We start from the raw sequence: 21,489 nt of genomic DNA, 5'->3' as shown, positions 1-21,489 counted from the left end.
AGTTTTGCATGGAGTGTTCATTAAAAAATATGGTAAAAGGTGAAATATAGGACCACTCATTCTTTAAGGGGGTTTTCTGAGATTCTGATTTTGATGGCCTGTCCTCAGGATAGGTCATCAATATCAGATCGGTGGGGAACAGATTCCTGGCACTCCCGACTATCAGCTGTTTGAAGAGGCCATAGCACTCACCAGAGAGCCGTGTCCTCTTCCTAGGCCAACAATGTCACAATTATCAATCATGTGGTCTAAAAGCTGCTCAGTCCAATTTAAGTGAATGGGGCTGAGCTGCAAGCATGACCACCATTTAATGGACAGCGCTGTTCATCAAACAGCCGATTGGTGGAGGTCCTAGGTGTCAGACCTTCACCGATCTGAAATTAATATCAGAATTGTAAGAATTGTGGCAAACAATACGTAAGTTGTCCCCTGAGGTACACAAATTCCTATTCAGGTAGGACCATTTGATTTCTACTGAATCTAAGGCTATAAGCATTAACTATATATTTACAGTAAGCCAAACAGGTATGGTAACATTCTATTGAAAAATAAGAAAACCCTGAATAATACAGTATCAAACTAGAGTACTGAAGAGTATAGAGAGGTGAACAAAAGAGAAAGCAAAACACAATATAAACCACATCAGCCCAAAAAAATAGTCCTCATACAATAGACGGCTTCCAAAGCCAAGTGAAAAGTTACAGAAACTCTATAAAGAAAATGTACAGCAGGTATTTTGGTTGCAATATATCAATACAATATCTGCAAATTTGCATAAATATTTTGTGTCACAATATATCAAAGTTATTTGCAAATATTATACAATCTGGAATGCTTTAACATGGGACACGACTGTGTACAAGAAACATATACACATATAAGAAAATGACAGCAGTCTCTTTATAAAATGTACTTTTTGGATGCATTAAATTAGCAGTGCTATTAGGATTAAATATGTCAAGTGATATGTCCCACTTTGTTTTTGCTGTTGGCAGCTTGCCTCACCTCTTCCTCCCCCAATCGCTTCTATAACCCTGATTATTTCCCACCACTGTTATCGTGATAGTCCCATGGACAGATGTCTACCATATTTGGCTTTTGCATTGTTTTGTTTTTACTGTCAGATGATTCTGTATCTTGATCCGACTGTGAAGTCGAAAGACTTTCCCATGGACACACTTCCACTAGTTTGCATTTGTCTATGCCATGTTGGTTTGAGGTACTTTTCCCTTTACTTACTGAAACCGCCAAGGAATGGTCTCCAACCATGGAGCAAACCTCGGCACTTTTTGATTTATCCATCTTTATGATTGGATCCATCTCCTTTTTATGACTTTTAGTTTGACCCCTTATGCTGCTTTCATCTTTTTTTGCAATACTTTTTGCACCCTTCTTTTTTGAAGGACTTGTTGGCATGTCTTTAGAAGGGGATGTAGGACTTAAATCAGAGCTGGTAGATGAATCTTTACTTCTCTTTACACTTAATGTATCCTGTGATTCAAAGTCCCATGGACATATCTCAGCTTGAAGAGCTAAAGTTTGTGGTAGGTTATTGTTAGAATTATGGTGGCCACCTGGTGATAGAATTACCCCCTCCGTGATGGGGGGATTTTTTTTGCATTCTTTTTCTTGTGAGTTAGCAGTTTGTTTGGTCAATAACTCTTGATCTGTTGCTCCTGTGTCAATGGACTGAGACTTTGTGTTTTCATCTTTTATGACGTGTTCTTGGCTATCTTTTGCATTTAGGTCAGATTTACCTGGACTCTTTTGCTTTGAGTGATGATGTGCTTGATCTGTTGTCTTAGATCGATTGTGAGATTTGCTCTTAGAACGTGATGTATGATTCTTTTCAGAGTCCAAAGGTGCAATGGAAACATGCTTCTGGACTTTGTTTTCAGAAGGCACTGTAGTGGGAGTAAGGTCGTACATTTCCCAAGGACATACCTCTTCAATGTCAAATTTATCTTTAAATCCAAGAGTATCTATCATTTTCTCAGTGTCCGCCAATGTCAAACTCATTGCCTGTTGCTTCATAATTCCAGGTTTGTGAGATTTTGGGGTTTCTTCAATGGGACTTGATGTTCTGTGCTGCTCCAAGTTCTCCTCCTTGTTTGAGCAAGGCGTACCTTTGTGACTTGCATTTTCATTAGAGTCTACTGTTGAATATTTATCAGAATCCTCTACACTTTTAGTTTGTTCACTAAGTCCCAGGCTTTTATCTTTAGAGTTAGCAATGGCACTAAGTGACTTTTGTATGACAGAAAGACTTGGGTGCAAAGGTTTTTTATCTAGGCTTAGGTTATGAGCGCTGGCAGACTTGCAGACCAAGGGTACCGATTCAGCAGATCCCACTTCCAGCTCTTCGGTCTCTCTATGTTCTGGCTTCTTCCCATTAACCGAGGTCTGTATTGCGTTTTCACACATATCCATCTTTTCTGAAGAATTTCCATTGGGTTTGTCATTTGGTCCTCTTAAATGGTCATATGTGCTGTGGGACTTCTTCAGTGAGAACGGTCTATGCTTTGAGTCTTCCTTTGACTTTGCATTATGGGTATTTGACTCCAGGTGATTTTTTTTTGAATTACTGGTAGTATTTTTAGGATTACTATGATCTGCACCATCTTTGTCTTCTCGGGAGCACTGGCGGCTGACTGACTCAGGGATCTCGGTTATCCTTCTCATAATTGATCGCCCCAATCCTTTCTTTGAACACCTCTTTTTCTGAAGATGTGGGTTATTTGCAATCATCTTTTTTCTTTTATAAATCTCCAGCTGGGTATATAGCTTCTTCAGCTCATCCTATTAAAAGACACAAAGACAATAAACTTGTTAAAACAGTGTATGCAGTCACTTAATATATGTATTTAATTGTTATTATTCACCAAAGGTGTGACAATATGATGAAGGTCCAAAAAAGTGAAAAGAATAACAATGAACATCTAATAATAATAATAATAATAATAATAATAATAATAAAAAAAGATGAGCAAATCAATTGTTTACTAATTGGATTCATTAGGAATTTCACAAAAATATGTCTGTCCAAAATATCAGAAGTTTTGGCTATTCGCTTTAAAAGAATTGTGCAAAAATGGCACCCAACACCATTTTATTGAGAAAATTGATGGGGAAAATGACAGGAAGAAAGAAGATGGAGGATCACACAACCCTGGGAGAGATGGGGAAGGGGCTTGCCCTGATTGGCTCAGAGGCTGACGGGGGAAATATTCAGCCAGGTCCTGCTGCTCAGAACAAGCTGGATGCCATTCTGTTCTCAGCTGTGGATATGATAGGATGTGTTGTGGTTGTGCCTGACAAAAAAACTATTGCAGACACAAGCCAGTTTTTAAGGACACTATAGGTGCACTATTGGGAGAGAATATGGAGATACATACACCCGTGTACAGCATATGATTGGGTAGATTTTTGAATTTTATCTTGGAAAGCAGAGAGAGCAAGTAAGGAACTGGTCACTGTCTTAGTTGTTTCATACAGCTTGCTGGCAAGTGCTGCATGACAAAATCCTGAATGAAACTCATATTTTTAGTTAGAACAGCCTGGCAGTTATTTTTGTAAAAAGTTTCCAAAGTTCATAGGCTTATTGCCTACACCCCAATAGCACACATTCTTCTGCAAACGCTGAGCAACTGCCAATTGCTAAAAATAAAACTGTGTATAGCATTCTGCAATGATAGTATTTTACTGTATTGTATCAAGATCCCATGCATTATTACTGAATACATTGTGTTGCAATAAAAGCATTTATATACTAGTTTACAGTTTTACACATTTTATTGCATCAAAATACCGTGCATTATTAGTGAACATGCAGTACTGTAATAAATACATTAATATAGCAGTTTGATTTGTATTACCAATGTAAATTGTCAATACCAGTATGCAATGTGTTTATAGAAGGGAAGGGATGTTTATTGCTCTTAAAATCTGTAAATTACAGGAAATTTTTTTTTCTAGTACTGTTTAATATTCTGTGACTTTTCATTTATAGGCCTCACAACAAAATGGCACGTAAATGGAAGAGTGTAAAACAAAAGACCCTGGTCTCTTCGAGTGAGAATGTCGGTAGTAGTGCAAACAGCAGCACCAGCTTTCTGGCCAGTAGCCTCTATATATGAATAGCAGGGCACACATAAATGATGCTTAAATACGGATTTGTTTTATTAAGGGTACTCCACAACATCCAAAATTATAGTTAGTGTTTTGGTCTAACTATAGACTTTGTTCACGGCCACGTGGTATGTAGGAGAGTCAACATGACATCAGAACTAGTGAGAATGGAGAATCCTGTATGATGTTATGTGCTGTCAAAATAAATGAGGAATGAATCTGTGAGGAATTTTCACACTCTTTTGGCCGAGACTGATGAATAGATCTGACATTGACTGAGATTTATCACTGGCCCCATCACACCGCTGCCACCATCACATTATATACCGTATAGCTCCTGATACCTCCACCACCACAGCTGCTACACTCCACTGCTAATGCCCCTAATTCCACTTCCATTACCCCTACTGCCAGTAGTGTTACCCGTACATAGGCGCAACTACTATGACTACTACCTCAACACAGCCAACACATCTATTTTCTGCCTTTTCTGTTCCATGCTTTGCTGCTACTGCTGGTGCTTCTTTTGCTGACACTATTACCCCAACATACCTTACCCTTTCCACATCCACAGTGTACTGCTGCTGTCCAATAAACACTTGTGCATGTATAAATACAGGTAGGCATTCAACCCCCATTAATGCATAATATTTTGACGCTTGTGCAGGAAAAGCCACTGTTTCTCATGACAAACATTAACATGTTTAAACGGGTGGGGCTTCTGACCCAGTTAAGGCACAATTTTTAGATGTCTGGTCCCAACAAGCCCCGCCCCTCTCCCCAGATAACACTGTGTTTAAACACCATCTGCCCCCCAATAAGGGTTAATTTTTGTCAGATTTCTTATATTAAAAAATATAACAAATTTGGCGTTGCAGTGTATTTTTAAACACGCTGTTTGCTAAGGCTGGGTTCACATCACGATTTTCCCATATGTTTAAGGTATATAAAAAAAATTAGCCGTTAAACAGATGCCTCAGACCGATGCATTGAGTGGCATCCATTCACCATAGAGTTCCATTGTAAAAAAAAAAAGTATTGTTTTTTTTACCTGACTCTGCAGGATAAAACGTAATGTGAACCCACCCTAACACTGTCAACCATGCATTTACCCATAGTTATATATGTCAGTGTTAGTCTGACATTTTATTTTGCTGTCATTGCGTTCAAGAGCTTAAAAAGAAGGAAAAGACAGAAATAGCTAAAATTCATTCAAAAAAATTAAAAAGAGAGAACAAAATATTTAAAAACACCTTAGAGTGGCATATACCAATTTTCAGGGCAATTAGAGCACATTTGATTTGCGTATAATTGATTTGGCCACAAATCAATTTTTTTTTAACAATTCTACAAATCAGACATAAAACTAATTTCAAGAAGTTCGCTCATCTCTAAATTATATGCAATAACACTATTAAGGCCATGCTTACAAACTTTAACATCTGTGCACAGAGAAAAACAATCATGTAATGAATCATGCTAAAATCACCAAAAAAAAGCCACATAAAAGTACAACCACAACTATAACAGTATAACAACACAGTCAGGTTGAATTTTAAAAAGAGGAGACATTGATACATATTTTTATCTCTTTTTATTATCCTCTCCAAAACTGCATGCAGAAACCTGACCGTGTGGCCATACCCTAATATGAATAATTTAAAAAAATCTGAACATCATAAATATAGATAAAATTAAAACAACTAGTACTAATTAAGTCATAATGTTATACAAAGTATAACAAGACTGAAGCTCAACAAAATTGCACACTAAAATGAGCGCAATCATGCATTCAAAGTATTGGCATTCAAACCATGCCCAGTGCCAGAGCATATGGCATCCTCAGGAGTATCATGATTGTTTTTCTCTGTGTACAGATTTAAAGGATAGCTTATTTTTTATTTTTTTGCTAGTTTATTAGAGCTGGCATGTATACCTGAGTTAGTCTGTCAATGATTGCCAAAAGATCTGTAATTACCTTATAATAACAGCTTTCATTAAACGGGTTGTCCAAGTTATATTTATTGATGACCTATCCTCAGGATAGTTCATCAATATCAGATCGGAGGGGTCCGACACCCGGCACCCCCTCCGATCAGCTGTTTGAAGAGAACGCGTGTGCGGTGTCAGCGCTGCTTCCTCTTCACTGTTTACCTTCTAGCCGTTGCATCTGCAGTGGTGAGCAGGTATAATTACACCCAAGCCGTCCCATTCATTTCAATAGGAAGGCTGATCGGAGGGGGTGCCGGGTCTCGGACCCCCGCCGATCTGATATTGATGACCTATCCTGAGGATAGGTCATCAATAAATATAACTTGGACAACCCCTTTAATGTCTCCTGTTCCTTTCCACTGCTCCCTTAAAAGACCGTTGCTATGGCTCATCTGTCTCCGGCTAGGAAGACAGAGGGGCGGTCCTTCACACTGCATGCCTGCATTAGGCTTCAGAGTGAGGAGGCGTGTCTCTCAGTAATTCAATCTGATTGGCTGGCAGGAAGCTGCTGGCTACAGCAAGTTTGTATGTGACCTGAGGGAATGCAGTTTTGGCCTCAGAGAACTGGTAGAGGAGCCATCTTGAGAAGATCCTCATAATGTAGGATTCAAAACAGCCGTAACTAAGGGGAAAACTCAAGGAAAACAGTGTTAAGTGAAGAAACTATAGATTGCTTTATGCATATGACAGTTATACTTTAAATGTTATAATTCTTTCTTTAATAAAGGGTTATTGTATACCATCAATTTTGGATGTGCAACTTAGTTTATTGCCCTTTCTTTTCTTTTTCTTTGTTCAACGCATTGTTGGGTTGTGTTAATAGACATTTATAGATACACTAAGCTGAGGCCATTAACATGATTTACACAGGTCCTTAAAGAGAACCTGTTGCCTCTCCAGAAGTGTATGTTTTTCGTAAATACTTGCATTCCCCATGTAATGACAATTCTGGAACATCTATTCTTATGACTGTTGTTCCATTCCTTTATTATTTCTTCTAGATGTTATGAATGAATTGCCAGCAGCTTGCAGTAAGCCAGCAAATACAGATGGGTGTTACCAGTTGGGGGTGTGTCTCTGCACAGTCTAACAAGAGCAGCACTGATTGGACAGAGTCAGACACACCCGCTACTGGTAACACACAGCAGTACCTTTACTGCAGACTGCTGGCAATTTTTGTAAACTTCTAGCAGGAATAAAACAACATAGAGTTATAAGAACAGATGCTCCAGAATTGTTATTACATGTAGAATTCAAGTAGTCACAAAAACAGACATATCAGGAGATGTGACAGCTCCTCTCTAACATCCTTTCTCATGGACCAATGTTAAAGGCATTAATTCCCAGTTATAGCCTGATTTGTCAGAGGAGGTGAGAGTTGCATTTACATGGAGCCATCATCTCCTTTGTTGCCATTCCTAGTCACCATATGGAATCACTGTTTCTGGGCAGCAGATCACTGTTTACCAGGGATATCTGCTGCACAGAAACATTGGTTTTGATGTTCAACAGGCACAATCACATAGTGATCAAGCATTTGTAAATGTCCTTCCCTGATAACTGGTCAATTATCGGTCTGAGTAAAAGGAACTTTACTCTCAATAGTCTATTAGCTTAGTAATGACTGAGTAACAAAACCAAAAAAGTCTTTGCTTTAGGCATCTTCCGCACCTGCACTTTCCCTTTCCGCAATGAGGACAAAACAGAACTGAAAGGTCCGGAGTCCACCAGAATGCATTCTGTTCCGTTTCATTGCGTTCCCAAGATGCAAACAAAAGCGCAGCAAGCAGCGTTTCTGAGTGCATCCTGGGTTGTGGAGCAAGACGGTTCTGTCATGACTTACAATGTAAGTCAATGGTGACGGATTAATTTTCTCTGACACAAAAGAAAACGGATCCGTCCCCCATTGACTTACAATGGTTTTAGAGATGGATCCGTCATGGCTATTTTAGAGATAACACAAACCGGTTGTATTATCATGACGGAAGCGTTTATGCTGATCCATGACGAATCCAGAAAAAACGCAGATGCGAAAGTAGCCTTAGAAGTTACTTGCATACCCTATAAAATAGCCTTTGTGATAATTTTTCTGTAATTCCTCTTGTAAATGTTTGAATACACTGACAACTGGATGAAACTATTTCTCTTGTTAACACCCCACTGATCATTGGGCAAGAAAGGACAATACCCGTTTTGAATGAACACTGTTCAGGGCCTGTGTGGCTGCCGAAGGGGGCAGTTCAGAGGGGTATATCTTAGGTTGTGATTGGTTTTGTTTTAAAGCTGATAATCAATTATTTTAAACAGGACCAAAATTGTATCACTAATCCTAATAAACTGCAAGTTATAGCCCTTAGAGATGAGTCCCAGTGGATTCTGTATATACTTGCAAATTCTGACACCAATTCTAATAGTAATTCTTATCTGTATCTTTCTATGTATTTCACTTAGCACTGACTGCACTCTTAGTCTTGTTAAAAAGCTTAGACTGTCAGCTACCCAGACTGAGATATGGAGAGGTAAAATAGTCATCCCCACTTCAGCTGGATATGCTCTCAGCCAGCCTGGAGGAGGGGGAAGGGGTGCGGGTGCTGACAGGTCGTAGGAGGGGAGAAAAGATTCTGTCTACCTATTTTACCTGTAAATATCCCAGGAGGAAGCTTACATGGACTCCTCTGCACGTCACAAACCCCCCTTCACCCATCAATCAAAATCAAATTAGGGGGTTAAGGGAACATGTCCCTACAGTGTTTGACACTGCATGATGAATCCAGATTATTGTATAAACTGCCTTATTATGCAGAAGGACATATTGCAAAGTCAATGGGTCTGCAAAAATTCACTTGGACTGCATCCGTGTTTTGCAGATCCGCAGTTTGTGGACAGCAAAACGGACATGATAGTGTGCATTGGACCTTAAGATGTAAAATCTATAGAGAAAGTACATATAGCTACTGTGGGGCTCACCTTCCTCTTTCTTTAAAATTGGTAAAAACTTTGTAGATCTCCCAATTTTCTATTTGGTAAAGTAACAGCCAGCAAGGAAGAAGAGAAGGGCCTAAGTTTTGCTCCCCCTTACATAAATAAAGCATAAACAGAAATAACAGGACCCCATAGCAAAAATGATATCAACAAAGCAAAGGAAAACTGACTTTGTTGCCCATAGCAACCAATCAGATTGATGCTTTTATTTTTTCAAAGGAGCTCTAAAAAATTTAAGGTGAAATCGGATTGGTTGCTATCAGCAACTAAGTCAGTTTTCCTTTGCACTAGTTTTAATACATTTCTCTCTCCCCTAAAATAGAATCCAATGTACAAAAGACAGCAGGGCACATTGACTGTTACTTCACTTAAATTTTGGTGCAAATTGTGCCAAAATGTAGCACAATTTGGTGCATCTAGGAGACGTTATCAGCGCCTAGCCCAAAAAGGGGGCACAGCCTGAGTTGCGACACTCTGCACTACAATTCTGGTGTAAAAATCTGTCTGAAAGTAAGCCAACCAATAGCTGGTAGAAAAGTGTTCATCCCTCCACCTAATACACCACAGTTTTATGCGTTTTGTTTTCACGGCCTATCCTACCACGATTCATATAGAAGCTATAAAAAGCATCCGTATAACACTTTCTCCCCTTTAGACCTACAATGACTTGAAACCACATTCTCTAATTACGTGCACATATTCATAGACAACACTGTGATGACAAAACCATTCTGTGAGAAGAACAAGCATTTATTTCATATCTTCAAATAAATCGCTAACAAGGTTTAAGACACGTGCAAGTGATAAAAAGTGCATTTTCTGCTCACATGAATATGTCTGACACCCCAGCCATTGCCATAAGACCGACCCTGGTCAATTTCATCAGGTGTCTGAAATGAAGAACCAAACTGATGTTACTTAAGCATCCATGGGTGCAAATAACTGTATGGGGGTTTCCATCATTCATTTTGGGTGCTTAATGTTGAGGAGCTAAGGAAAATCTATTGAATGATAATGATGGGTCCTCTGAAGATAACATGTACTGTAATACTTCAGAACAATATATACAGTAGTTTATAGATTCTATGTTTTGTTCTTTAAGTTGTAGTTATCCTTGGGTTAATGCTATTGGTGTAACGCCACATGGGATGTAAAATACAGTAGCACAATCTATTATAAAACTGCATGAATTATATGAGGATTTTTAAGGGGGAAATGGCTGTGAATTAAGGATGTGCAAATCAATTCTGAACAAACCTTATTCGTACCAGATTTCTTCAAAACCTTGGATTTTAATCAACCCAAATATTAACAATATAACAATTAACAATAAAAGTGAGAACTGTACATAAAAAGCTAGAATTCCGCTTTCTTTCTGAAAGGATTAAAAAACCTAAGTTGTTCACTACATCATAGCCTTCCAATCATTGCTCAGAATTTTAAACAGGCTTCTTAGTATAGCATTTCTTACAGGACAAGGGCATTTATTAGAGTAAGGCCTCATGCACACGACAGTATTTTTTCACGGTCCGCAAAACGGGGTTCCGTTGTTCCGTGATCCGTGTCCGTTTTTGTTTCCGTGTGTCTTCCTTGATTTTTGGAGTCTCACCAAACATGAAGGAAATAGAAAAAAAATCTAAGTCAAGTTTGCCTTACAAATGATAGAAAAAAAAACTGACACGGATCACGGACGCGGATGACAATCTTGTGTGCCTCCGTGGAAAATGATGATTTTTTATTATTTTTTTTCCTTACAATGTCTCATATTCCACTAACTTGCGACAAAAAATCAAAAATTCTAGGAACTCGCCATGCCCCTCACGGAATACCTTGGGGTGTCTTCTTTCCAAAATGGGGTCACTTGTGGCGTAGTTATACTGCCCTGGCAATTTAGGGGCCCAAATGTGTAAGAAGTACTTTGCAATCAAAATGTGTAAAAAATGGCCTGCGAAATCCGAAAGGTGCTCTTTGGAATGTGTGCCCCTTTGCCCACCTTGGCTGCAATAAAGTGTCACACATGTGGTATCGCCGTACTCAGGAGAAGTTGGGGAATGTGTTTTGGGGTGTCATTTTACATATACCCATGCTGGGTGAGAGAAATATCTTGGCAAAAGACAACTTTTCCCATTTATTTATACAAAGTTGGCATTTGACCAAGATATTTATCTCACCCAGCATGGGTATATGTAAAATGACACCCCAAAACACATTCCCCAACTTCTCCTGAGTACGGCGATACCACATGTGTGACACTTTATTGCAGCCAAGGTGGGCAAAGGGGCACACATTCCAAAGAGCACCTTTCGGATTTCGCAGGCCATTTTTTACACATTTTGATTGCAAAGTACTTCTTACACATTTGGGCCCCTAAATTGCCAGGGCAGTATAACTACGCCACAAGTGACCCCATTTTGGAAAGAAGACACCCCAAGGTATTCCGTGAGGGGCATGGCGAGTTCCTAGAATTTATTTATTTTTGGCACAAGTTAGCGGAAATTGTTTTTTTATTTATTTTCTCACAAAGTCTCCCCTTCCGCTAACTTGGGACAAAAATTTCAATCTTTCATGGACTCAATATGCCCCTCACGGAATACCTTGGGGTGTCTTCTTTCCGAAATGGGGTCACATGTGGGGTATTTACACTGCTCTGGCATTTTAGGGCCCTAAAGCGTGAGAAGAAGTCTGGAATATAAATGTCTAAAAAAATTTACGCATTTGGATTCCGTGAGGGGTATGGTGAGTTCATGTGAGATTTTATTTTTGACACAAGTTAGTGGAATATGAGACTTAGTAAGAAAAAACAAAAACAAAAACAAACAAAAAATTTCCGCTAACTTGGGCCCAAAAAAATGTCTGAATGGAGCCTTACAGGGGGTGATCAATGACAGGGGGGTGATCAGGGAGTCTATATGGGGTGATAACCCCCCTGTCATTGATCACCCCCCTGTAATGCTCCATTCAGACGTCCGTATGATTTTTTACGGATCCACTGATACATGGATCGGACCTGCAAAACACATGCGGACCTCTGAATGGAGCCTTACAGGGGGGTGATCAATGACAAGGGGGTGATCACGCATATAGACTTCCTGATCACTTCCCTGTCATTGATCACCCCCCTGTCATTGATCACCCCCCTGTAAGGCTCCATTCAGACGTCCGTATGATTTTTACGGATCCATTGATACATGGATCGGATCCGCAAAACACATGCGGACCTCTGAATGGAGCCTTACAGGGGGGTGATCAATGACAGAGGGGTGATCACCCATATAGACTCCCTGATCACCCCCCTGTAAGGCTCCATTCAGACGTCCGTATGATTTTTACGGATCCACTGATACATGGATCGGATCCGCAAAACACATGCGGACCTCTGAATGGAGCCTTACAGGGGGGTGATCAATGACAGAGGGGTGATCACCCATATAGACTCCCTGATCACCCCCCTGTAAGGCTCCATTCAGACGTCCGTATGATTTTTACGGATCCACTGATACATGGATCGGATCCGCAAAACACATGCGGACCTCTGAATGGAGCCTTACAGGGGGGTGATCAATGACAGAGGGGTGATCACCCATATAGACTCCCTGATCACCTCCGTCATTGATCACCCCCCTGTAAGGCTCCATTCAGACGTCCGCATGTGTTTTGCGGATCCGATCCATGTATCAGTGGATCCGTAAAAATCATACGGACGTCTGAATGGAGCCTTACAGGGGGGTGATCAATAAGAGAGGGTGATCAATGACAGGGAAGTGATCAGGAAGTCTATATGCGTGATCACCCCCTGTCATTGATCACCCCCCTGTAAGGCTCCATTCAGACGTCCGCATGTGTTTTGCGGATCCGATCCATGCATCAGTGGATCCGTAAAAATCATACGGACGTCTGAATGGAGCCTTACAGGGGGGTGATCAATGACGGAGGTGATCAGGGAGTCTATATGGGTGATCACCCCTCTGTCATTGATCAGCCCCTGTAAGGCTCCATTCAGAGGTCCGCATGTGTTTTGCGGATCCGATCCATGTATCAGTGGATCCGTCAAAAATCATACGGACGTCTGAATGGAGCCTTAGAGGGGGGTGATCAATGATAGGGGGGTGATCAGGGAGTCTATATGGGTTGATCAGGGGTGATCAGTGGTTCATAAAGGGTTAATAAGTGACGGGGGGGGGTGTAGTGTAGTGTTTTGTGGTACTTTACAGAGCTGCCTGTGTCCTCTGGTGGTCGATCCAAACAAAAGGGACCACCAGAGGACCAGGTAGCAGGTATATTAGACGCTGTTATCAAAACAGCGTCTAATATACCTGTTAGGGGTTAAAAAAATCACATCTCCAGCCTGCCAGCGAGCGATCGCCGCTGGCAGGCTGGAGATCCACTCGCTTACCTTCCGTTCCTGCGAGCGCGCCTGTGTGCGCGCGTTCACAGGAAATCTCGCGTCTCGCGAGATGACGCACGGATGCGTCCAGGAGGAATAGATCAACCACCTTCCGGACGCATCCGTGCGTTAGGCGGTCGGGAGGTGGTTAAACTCTCAACTTTTAAATCCTTTTAGGAATGAAAGATTAATTGCATATGCTTTCTACATGTAGATTTCTCTCTTGAATCAATAGTAAAATATTTAGGATGAACTCTGTAATGATAGTGATCTCCTTGTGCTTCACAGATTAATTTTCTCCTATTTTTTATTCACTAAGTTGGTGGCAGCCGCAAACTGGTCAGTCACTGCTTTTTCATAGTATGATTTTTATCTATTTCCAAAAGGAAAGGGAAACTGTCTCATACGAGGGATCCAGTTTTTTCTGGGTAACTTCCCTTTGGACCTTTCACCAGAATAAAGTATCTAAACTGACTATACAGACGTGTAGAGCGGCGCCCAGGGATCCCCCTGCACTTACTGTTATCCCCGGGCGCAGCTCCGTTCTCCGGTTATAGCCTCCGGTATGTTCATAGTTAGGCTCCACCCAGGGGAACCTGCCGCGGTCTCCTTCTGTATGCTGTAGCGCTGGCCAATCGCAGCGCTCAGCTCATAGAAGAAAGAGACGCCGGCAGGTTCCCCTGGGTGGAGCCTAACTATGAACATACCGGAGGCTATAACCGGAGAACGGAGCGGCGCCCGGGGATAACAGTAAGTGCAGGGGGATCCCTGGGCGGCGCTCTACACGTCTGTATAGTCAGTTTAGATACTTTTTTCTGGTGAAAGGTCCTCTTTAAGCAAACGTTGCTTGGCTGCCTGAGAGACCTTGGTTGGGGTACTTTTTCTTTTTATGGAGGGCACCAAATGTGCAGGAGGAGTATCCATAAGCCATTCAACATTCCTCTTGGTTTATGGAAAAATTATCTGAAAATAATAGCACATCTTACGTCTGCTGGCATCAGATAGGCTTATGTAAACTAATTTAAATATATTTCCCAGAAACCCAGAGGGGCACTGACTCCACACACGTACTACTCATAATAGGCACACTCCATAATGAAAAAGAGTGCACCCAGACAACACTTATATATAACCCAGAGTAGCATAATAGTCTCTGTCTTCCTCTCCAGCAATTTTAAGGGCAATTAAATCAACCTTAATTCAGGTCTGAACTTTTTGAAAAAATTGTGACCTGAAATGAACTGAATTTCAAAAGGTTCCTACTATGAGTCTTTGCCTATGCATTGCAAAGGTCGAAATCTGCAGTGGAAATCCGTAGCACAAATTGACATGTGAGAAGTTTGTTTTTGCAGCATCAGGATGAGATGTCTTTAAAATACATCCACTTTGGTGGTACTGTACAATTATGTTAAAATCTGCTATGGTAAATCTGTGGTGTATCATGTGAACATGATGCCCCTAAAAGGGTTTTCCAGGACTTAGATACTGATGAACTATTCTAAAGATAAGTCATCAATATGAGATCAGTGGGGGTATGACACCCAACACCGCCCACCATGGATCAGCTATTTTGGGCAGCTATAACATCAGAAACTATATGGTGGATAGAAAGCTTTATCTATTCTGTAGTTTTTCAGTGCTGGGAGCTGAGTTTAGTACTGCAGCATTCCCACTAGACAGTAGACAGATCCTTATGCTTCAATCCACTGTATATTTTCCAGCATCAGCAGCTGGGTGTCAGACCCCAACTGATCTGATATTGACGACCTATTCTGAGGATAAGTCCTCAATATCTAAGTCCCTTAAATGGGGTTTCCAACTTCAATGTGGCCAGTGGACCAGTCAAGGTAGGCATATTTACCCATTCCCTGACGCTTGGTTCTGGATCCGTGGGTCCTGGGCTGTCTTCTTTGGACTTCTGGTCTCTGAATGTAAAGATATGCCATGGACTGGGTCTTGTGTGCTGCTGCAGTCAATGACTGGATGCAGCAGTGACGTGTCCCTAAGTAGCTTGTGACCTATCAATGACATGCCACTTGGGGACATGTCAACTATGTACCTTTCACTGGTCTCACTGGGAGAGGGTAATTTAAAAATAAGTTGGGAAACCCTTTAAATAAGCTATCTTCATGGGTCCTGGGCTGTCATTTCCAAACTTTCAGTCCCTGCATGTGAACTTCTGGCACAGATTAGGTAATGTGCACTGCTACAACCAATGAGTGGATGCAGCTGTAACGTGTTCTCGAATGGCACGTGACCAAGCAGTGACATGTAACTTGGGGAAATGTCAATGCTGCGGCCCATGGAGCCTGAACTGAGGGTTGCAGGTAACTATGCTTCCCTTGAAAGGTCCCACTGGGAAAGAGGGGTTAATTAAAAAAATATATATACACTTTGAAGTTGGAAAACCCCTCCCGGTTATCTTCCAGTGATGAGCCATAAGCACTCAGGGAAGCTACTGCTGATCATACTACTCCCTTCCAGCAAATGAATGGCTGACCAGGTAGTATGCTGCGGAAAGTAGAAGGGAGTCAAGAGCGAAGGATCTTCCCCTCTGTGATGACCATATTATCTAAAAGTTCAATAAATCAGGCAATGTTTGCTGTACAAACAGAAAAAAGGCACACCACAGGGTGAATAAGTTTAAAAATAAATGAATAAAAAACTCCAAGTGGAGGTTCACCCTATAGAGTTAGTTGTTATGCTAGTAATAGGCACAACTCTATTGAAGATTTGCAGGGGAAATTCAATCCCCAAGATATGGTATGCAGCCACGGATAAAGGTCTTCTCAATGGAGGTGCCTGGATTCCCAAAATGCTACATTTCCATCAGCCTGTACAAATCTTTTGTACTTTGAATATACAATTTTTCTCTCTTTTTTATGTGTAGAGAACATATATTCATGCATTTCTTTTTTATCTGACAGACTTCGATCTTTTTGGCTTTGCTTTGTTTTTTTATAAATAAGAATCTACTCATACAGACAGTAAACAAGGCTGTCGACAGAAGGAGGTTTTGGCAACTAGTGCTCGGTTCACACAAAGTGGATGGCTTTTGTTTGACATATTCACTGGGAAAACCCTCCTGGCATATATATCCTACGTAAGTCTGTGATGGGTACCATCCTTCAGTCATAAATCTATACCAATATATGGAATAACATAGTTTAATAGGATATCTATATTTTCTATTTTTATTTTTGAATTTGACTGACATATACTGACCAGACCAAGGTCAAAGAGACATGCTTTTGGCTTCTGTTAGACTTGTAAAAGGACATTCTTTGGCCTCTGTTGGGCTATTGGCACTCTTTGGTACATCGACAGCTAAGTAAACTTCACAAATGTGACACCAAACCTTGAAGAGTAGAATGGAGTAGTATACAAATTGTAAGAATCTATTTCTTCCTGACATAATAATAAACAAAAAGCTAAAGTGCACAGATGAAAATAATGTATAACTCTTTCAAACTCCCCAGCAGAGAACAAATAAGAGTAATAGCAGTGAATATGTTAAACACATACACAGCAACTACCTGTATTGTGACATCAACACAACAAGTGAAGTAGAAATCCCCAGTGGGATAGGAAGGGCAATTTTTTTATTAACTTACTAGAGATGAGCAAAGTTTTTAAAAATTCAATTTGGTCGCATCACCAAATTTTTCCCCAAAATTTGCTTCATTAAGAATTAAACACGGAGCCCGTTATATCAGGTTTATCAGTTAAACTTCAGGGAGAATGTATCATAGTGATAATGTGGCTTTCACTATGCAATCAGCTCAGCATGCATCTGGCCATTTGCGCAAGCGACTCAGAGGGACCACCTGCCTCCATCTCCACTGCATACTACCACAGTCTGTCTGGGTCATCTGAGTGTGAGATATAAGCAACACGTCTTCTGTGCCCTCGCCAGTCAGATTTATCAGCATCTCCTCCAGGAGTGGAATGACATCATTCATCCAGTAGTCCTGGCGACTGACAAGTAAAGTGGTCTCCTCAAAGGGCCTGAGCAAACGGCAGGTGTCACACATGAGCTGCCGCTGTCTAATGTCAAGGTTACACCAGGGAGTAGTCCTGTCTGCGTAATCAAGAAATCGGTCACGGGTTTCCTCTGCTCATACAGTTCGTCCAACATGTGGAAACATCACATATGAGGCGATGTAGGGGAACACCATTCTTCCTTTGCAGCTCAAGGAGGGATTGTTTTGCACGGTAATAGTGGCTGAAGTGCATGCACAGTTTCCTTGAAATTTTCAAGACGTCTTGCAGTTGGGTGGAAGACTTCAGGAACCGGGTGACAACCAGATTGAAGACGTGCGCCATGCAGGGTAGATGGGTCAGTCCTCCCTGATGCAGTGCAGACAGAATGTTCTTCTTCTTATCAGGGACCATGGTTCCTATCTCCAGTTGGCCAGGATTTTATTTCTTGGTTGATGACGCGGAGCAGTTCCCCCTTACTGTGACTCCGTTCACCCAGGCTGACCAGGTGCAGAACCGCGTGCCAACACCATGCTTTGCATAGGTGGTATGCTGGAGGACCACTCTGAACTGTGCCTACAGTGGAGGCTGAAGACCGGGTGGAGGATGATGGGGCAGAGGAGGACATTGGCGTAGAAATCCTATGATTACTATATGGAGGCGGCATAGCCAAAACCTGGCCAAGTTGCTGGTGTGCCTGGGCTGGAACCACATTTAGCCAGTGGGCTGTAAAGGACATATATTGTCCTTGACCATAGTTACAGATCCACACATCAACGCTGGCATGAACTGTGCCAAATGTCGACAGGCTCAGGGACTAGTCTACCTTCTGCTCAACATGCATGTGCAGGGCTGGTACAGCTTTTTTTAGAGAAGTAATGATGGCTTTGGACTCTCCACCTTGGCTTGGCACAAGCCATCAGAAATGTTCATAGTCTACAATATGGAAAGGGAAGGATTGCAGTACCTGCAACTGCACGTTTAGCTTCTGTGCCATTGGATGAGTTCAAGCATACTATTGTCTCTTTGCCATCGCCTCAGTGATTGATTGCTAGCTAAACACATGATGAGGAGTAAGAGGAGGAGAAGCATCAGGAGCAATAGACGAAGGGAAGGAATGACAGCTTCCTTCTGCTTAGGTTGAGGAGCCCTGACTGCTGGAGAACGTGTGAGGGCCGCTGGCACATCCAGCAGTTGCTGTGTCAGGTTGTCCCACTGCATTAGTGCCACAGTTTTCCCATGCCACTTTACGGTGACGCTCCATCAGTTGACAGAGTATAAATGGTGCAGCAGATGAACTCGGTAAATGTGCCTATATATTAAAATGCCTGTTGACAATGAGTCTGATGCACAATAAGTCTATGTATAACAAAACAGATTGAATATAAGTGGCACAGCAGATGAACTACATAAATGTACATATATATAGGACCACCTATTGACAATGAGTCTGATGGACCAAGTCAATCTATAACTGAACAGATTAATTATTAAAGGTGCAGCAGATTAACTAGGTAAAAATCCCAGTGATAAGATGTGGGAAGCTCATAGAGACTTATTCAAAGCGACTTGGAGCTGTGATTGCCACAAAATGTGTCTCTACAAAGTATTGACTTTAGGGGGGTGAATAGTTATGCACATTGACTTTTTGTGTTATTTTGTCCTACCTGTTGTTTACTTCACAATAAAAATAAAAAAAACATTCTCAAAGTTGTGGGCATGTTCTGTAAATTAAATTATGCAAATTCATGTTGATTTCAGGTTGTGAAGCACCAAAATACAAAAAAATTCAGGGGGGGGGTGAATACTTTTGCAAGTCACTTTATAACAGAACAGATTAAGTATGAACGGTGCAGCAGAAAAATAAAATGCACAGGATACACTGCAGTCTTCCTATGCTCTCCCTACAGTGTGTAAAAACTCTCCCTACACCGTCCCTATCGAATTTTCTACAATTAAAAGCTTTGTTAAGCACTGTCTCTAGCGCTTGGAACTTTTGTCCCTATGCTCAGCTCACAATGAAATAGCAGTAACCGGGAAGAAGAAGGGGTTTTATAGGGCTTTGACATCACAGGGGATGCTGATTGGCGGGCTGCATGGCATTAAGGGTCATTTTGCATTCCTGGGATTCTTACTTTCACTTTGGAACACATGTAGCTGCCATTTTAGGAAAAAAATTATTAGTTACTACGAAGCGCGCATTTGTGGCGAATCAAATTTTCCCTGAAATTAGGATCAAATTCAATTAATTTCACTTTGATTTGCTCAACACTATTATTTACTATAAGGCACTGGGCTACATGCTGACTTTATCCTGCGACCCATTTCACACAGGGAGTACCATCACACAGGAGGACAGGGGTTGCTGCATACATGCTCTGGCTTACCCGATCCCCGTCAGGGGGAGCAGGAGCACACCTGGATGACCACGGCATCTGATGGGTTAAAACTCATTACATTAGGGATGGTGTCTGCTCTTTAAAACAGCTGACACCCATTGGCCATGGTGCCCACTGAACATGCCAGTGGGGTGCCATTTTTAAATGCCCGGCTGTCGATGTAATTTACTGTCGACAGTCAGGAAAGGTTTAACTTCAAAGCCTTCACACTGAGATTGGGCCACCAAGTAGGAAGAATATGATTAGGCAGAGTGGCCGGGGTATACCTGATTTATAGTGATTTGTGAAAAATGAATTTGTAATAAATCGAATTTCGGTGAATAGGCCAAATCGTATTTTTAAAAACTTCACTCATCTCTATATGTGAGTGCTTCACTCTCTTTATTCTAGTGATCGGTTGGGGTCTTAGCACTCAGATCCTCATCTATCAAAATTTTTGATGTGTCTCTATTAGAGATGAGAGAATCGAAGTTGACGAAGTGGAATTCGATCCGAATTTCAGGAAAAATTTGATTTGCACCGAATCCGAATTTCCTCACGTTTCGTGGTAACGAATCACATTTTTTCCTAAAATGGCTGCTGCACGTTTTAGGACATGGGGCAAGGAACTCTGGGAACGAGGGATCACCCATAATGCCATGCATGCAGCAAATCAGCAGCCAGCCCTGTGATGTCACAGCCCTATAAATAGCCTCAACCATCTTGGATTCAGTGTACTTAGTGCAGGGAGAGACGTCAGCAGGTGCTAGGGACAGTGGTAGAAAAGACTTTCAAACGTTTGTTTTGCTGTTTAAAAGTTCAGGGAAAGGATAGGGAGGAATCATTCCACAGTATCGAAGCAAAACAGGGTTCAGTAGGGGATTTTACAGTCTGGGTAATAGGAACAATCCTATCACACCTTGCTGCACTGACTGCGGATCCAAATTGCCATTATACAGCTCTGTAATTCCAGCAAACCATTCTTGTTATTGGGGTGCAAGTGCTGTTTGATACAGCCATTAACAGGGTTTATTACAAGGAAATATTTTTATGTCTTACTTGCCCTTGTGCGGTGCAATTATATGTTCTAAAGCATTTTTTGGCTTGTATTAGTGGGAAAAGGGGCTTATTACCCATTGTGTGGTGAAGTGAGAAAATTTACAGCCCTTTTTGGAGTGTATTAGTGGCAAAAAAATATATATTTGCTATTCAGCAGTGCAGTTATATGTTCTAAAGCCTTTTGTGGAGTGTATAAGTGGAGAAAAGTAAGTGCCTATTTGCCAGTCAGCGGTGCAGTTATAGTAACATAGTAACATAGTACATAAGGCCGAAAAAAGACATCTGTCCATCCAGTTCGGCCTGTCATCCTGCAAGTTTATCCAGAGGAAGGCAAAAAACCCCTGTGAGGTAGAAGTTTTAAAGTTATATGTTTTAAAGCCCTTTTTGGCGTGTATTATTGGCAATAAAATATATATTTGCGTTCTGCGGTGCAGTTATATGTGCTAAAGCCCTTTTTGGCGTGTATTAGTGGCACAAAAAAAAGTATTTGCTGTTGTGTGGTGAAGTGAGAAAATGACAGCCCTTTTTGGCGTGTATTAGTGGGAAAAATATATATATTTGCCATTCAGCTGTGCAGTTATATGT

General features: G+C 41.3%; 1 protein-coding gene across 1 annotated transcript in view; it reads right to left on the bottom strand.

The window, feature by feature from the left end:
• Positions 1–1,038: 1,038 nt before the first annotated feature.
• The window catches only part of GPR158 (G protein-coupled receptor 158), a 443,660-nt gene continuing 423,209 nt past the window's right edge, over positions 1,039–21,489 (bottom strand). The window contains exon 11 of the mRNA XM_044294904.1: positions 1,039–2,799. Within this exon, the coding sequence (XP_044150839.1) occupies positions 1,039–2,799 (1,761 nt within the window). The remainder of the gene's footprint in view (positions 2,800–21,489) is intronic.

The sequence above is a fragment of the Bufo gargarizans genome, chromosome 5 (assembly GCF_014858855.1).
Source record: "Bufo gargarizans isolate SCDJY-AF-19 chromosome 5, ASM1485885v1, whole genome shotgun sequence".
In the NCBI taxonomy this organism is placed as follows: domain Eukaryota; kingdom Metazoa; phylum Chordata; class Amphibia; order Anura; family Bufonidae; genus Bufo; species Bufo gargarizans.
This window is presented reverse-complemented; position numbering and strand designations above follow the sequence as displayed.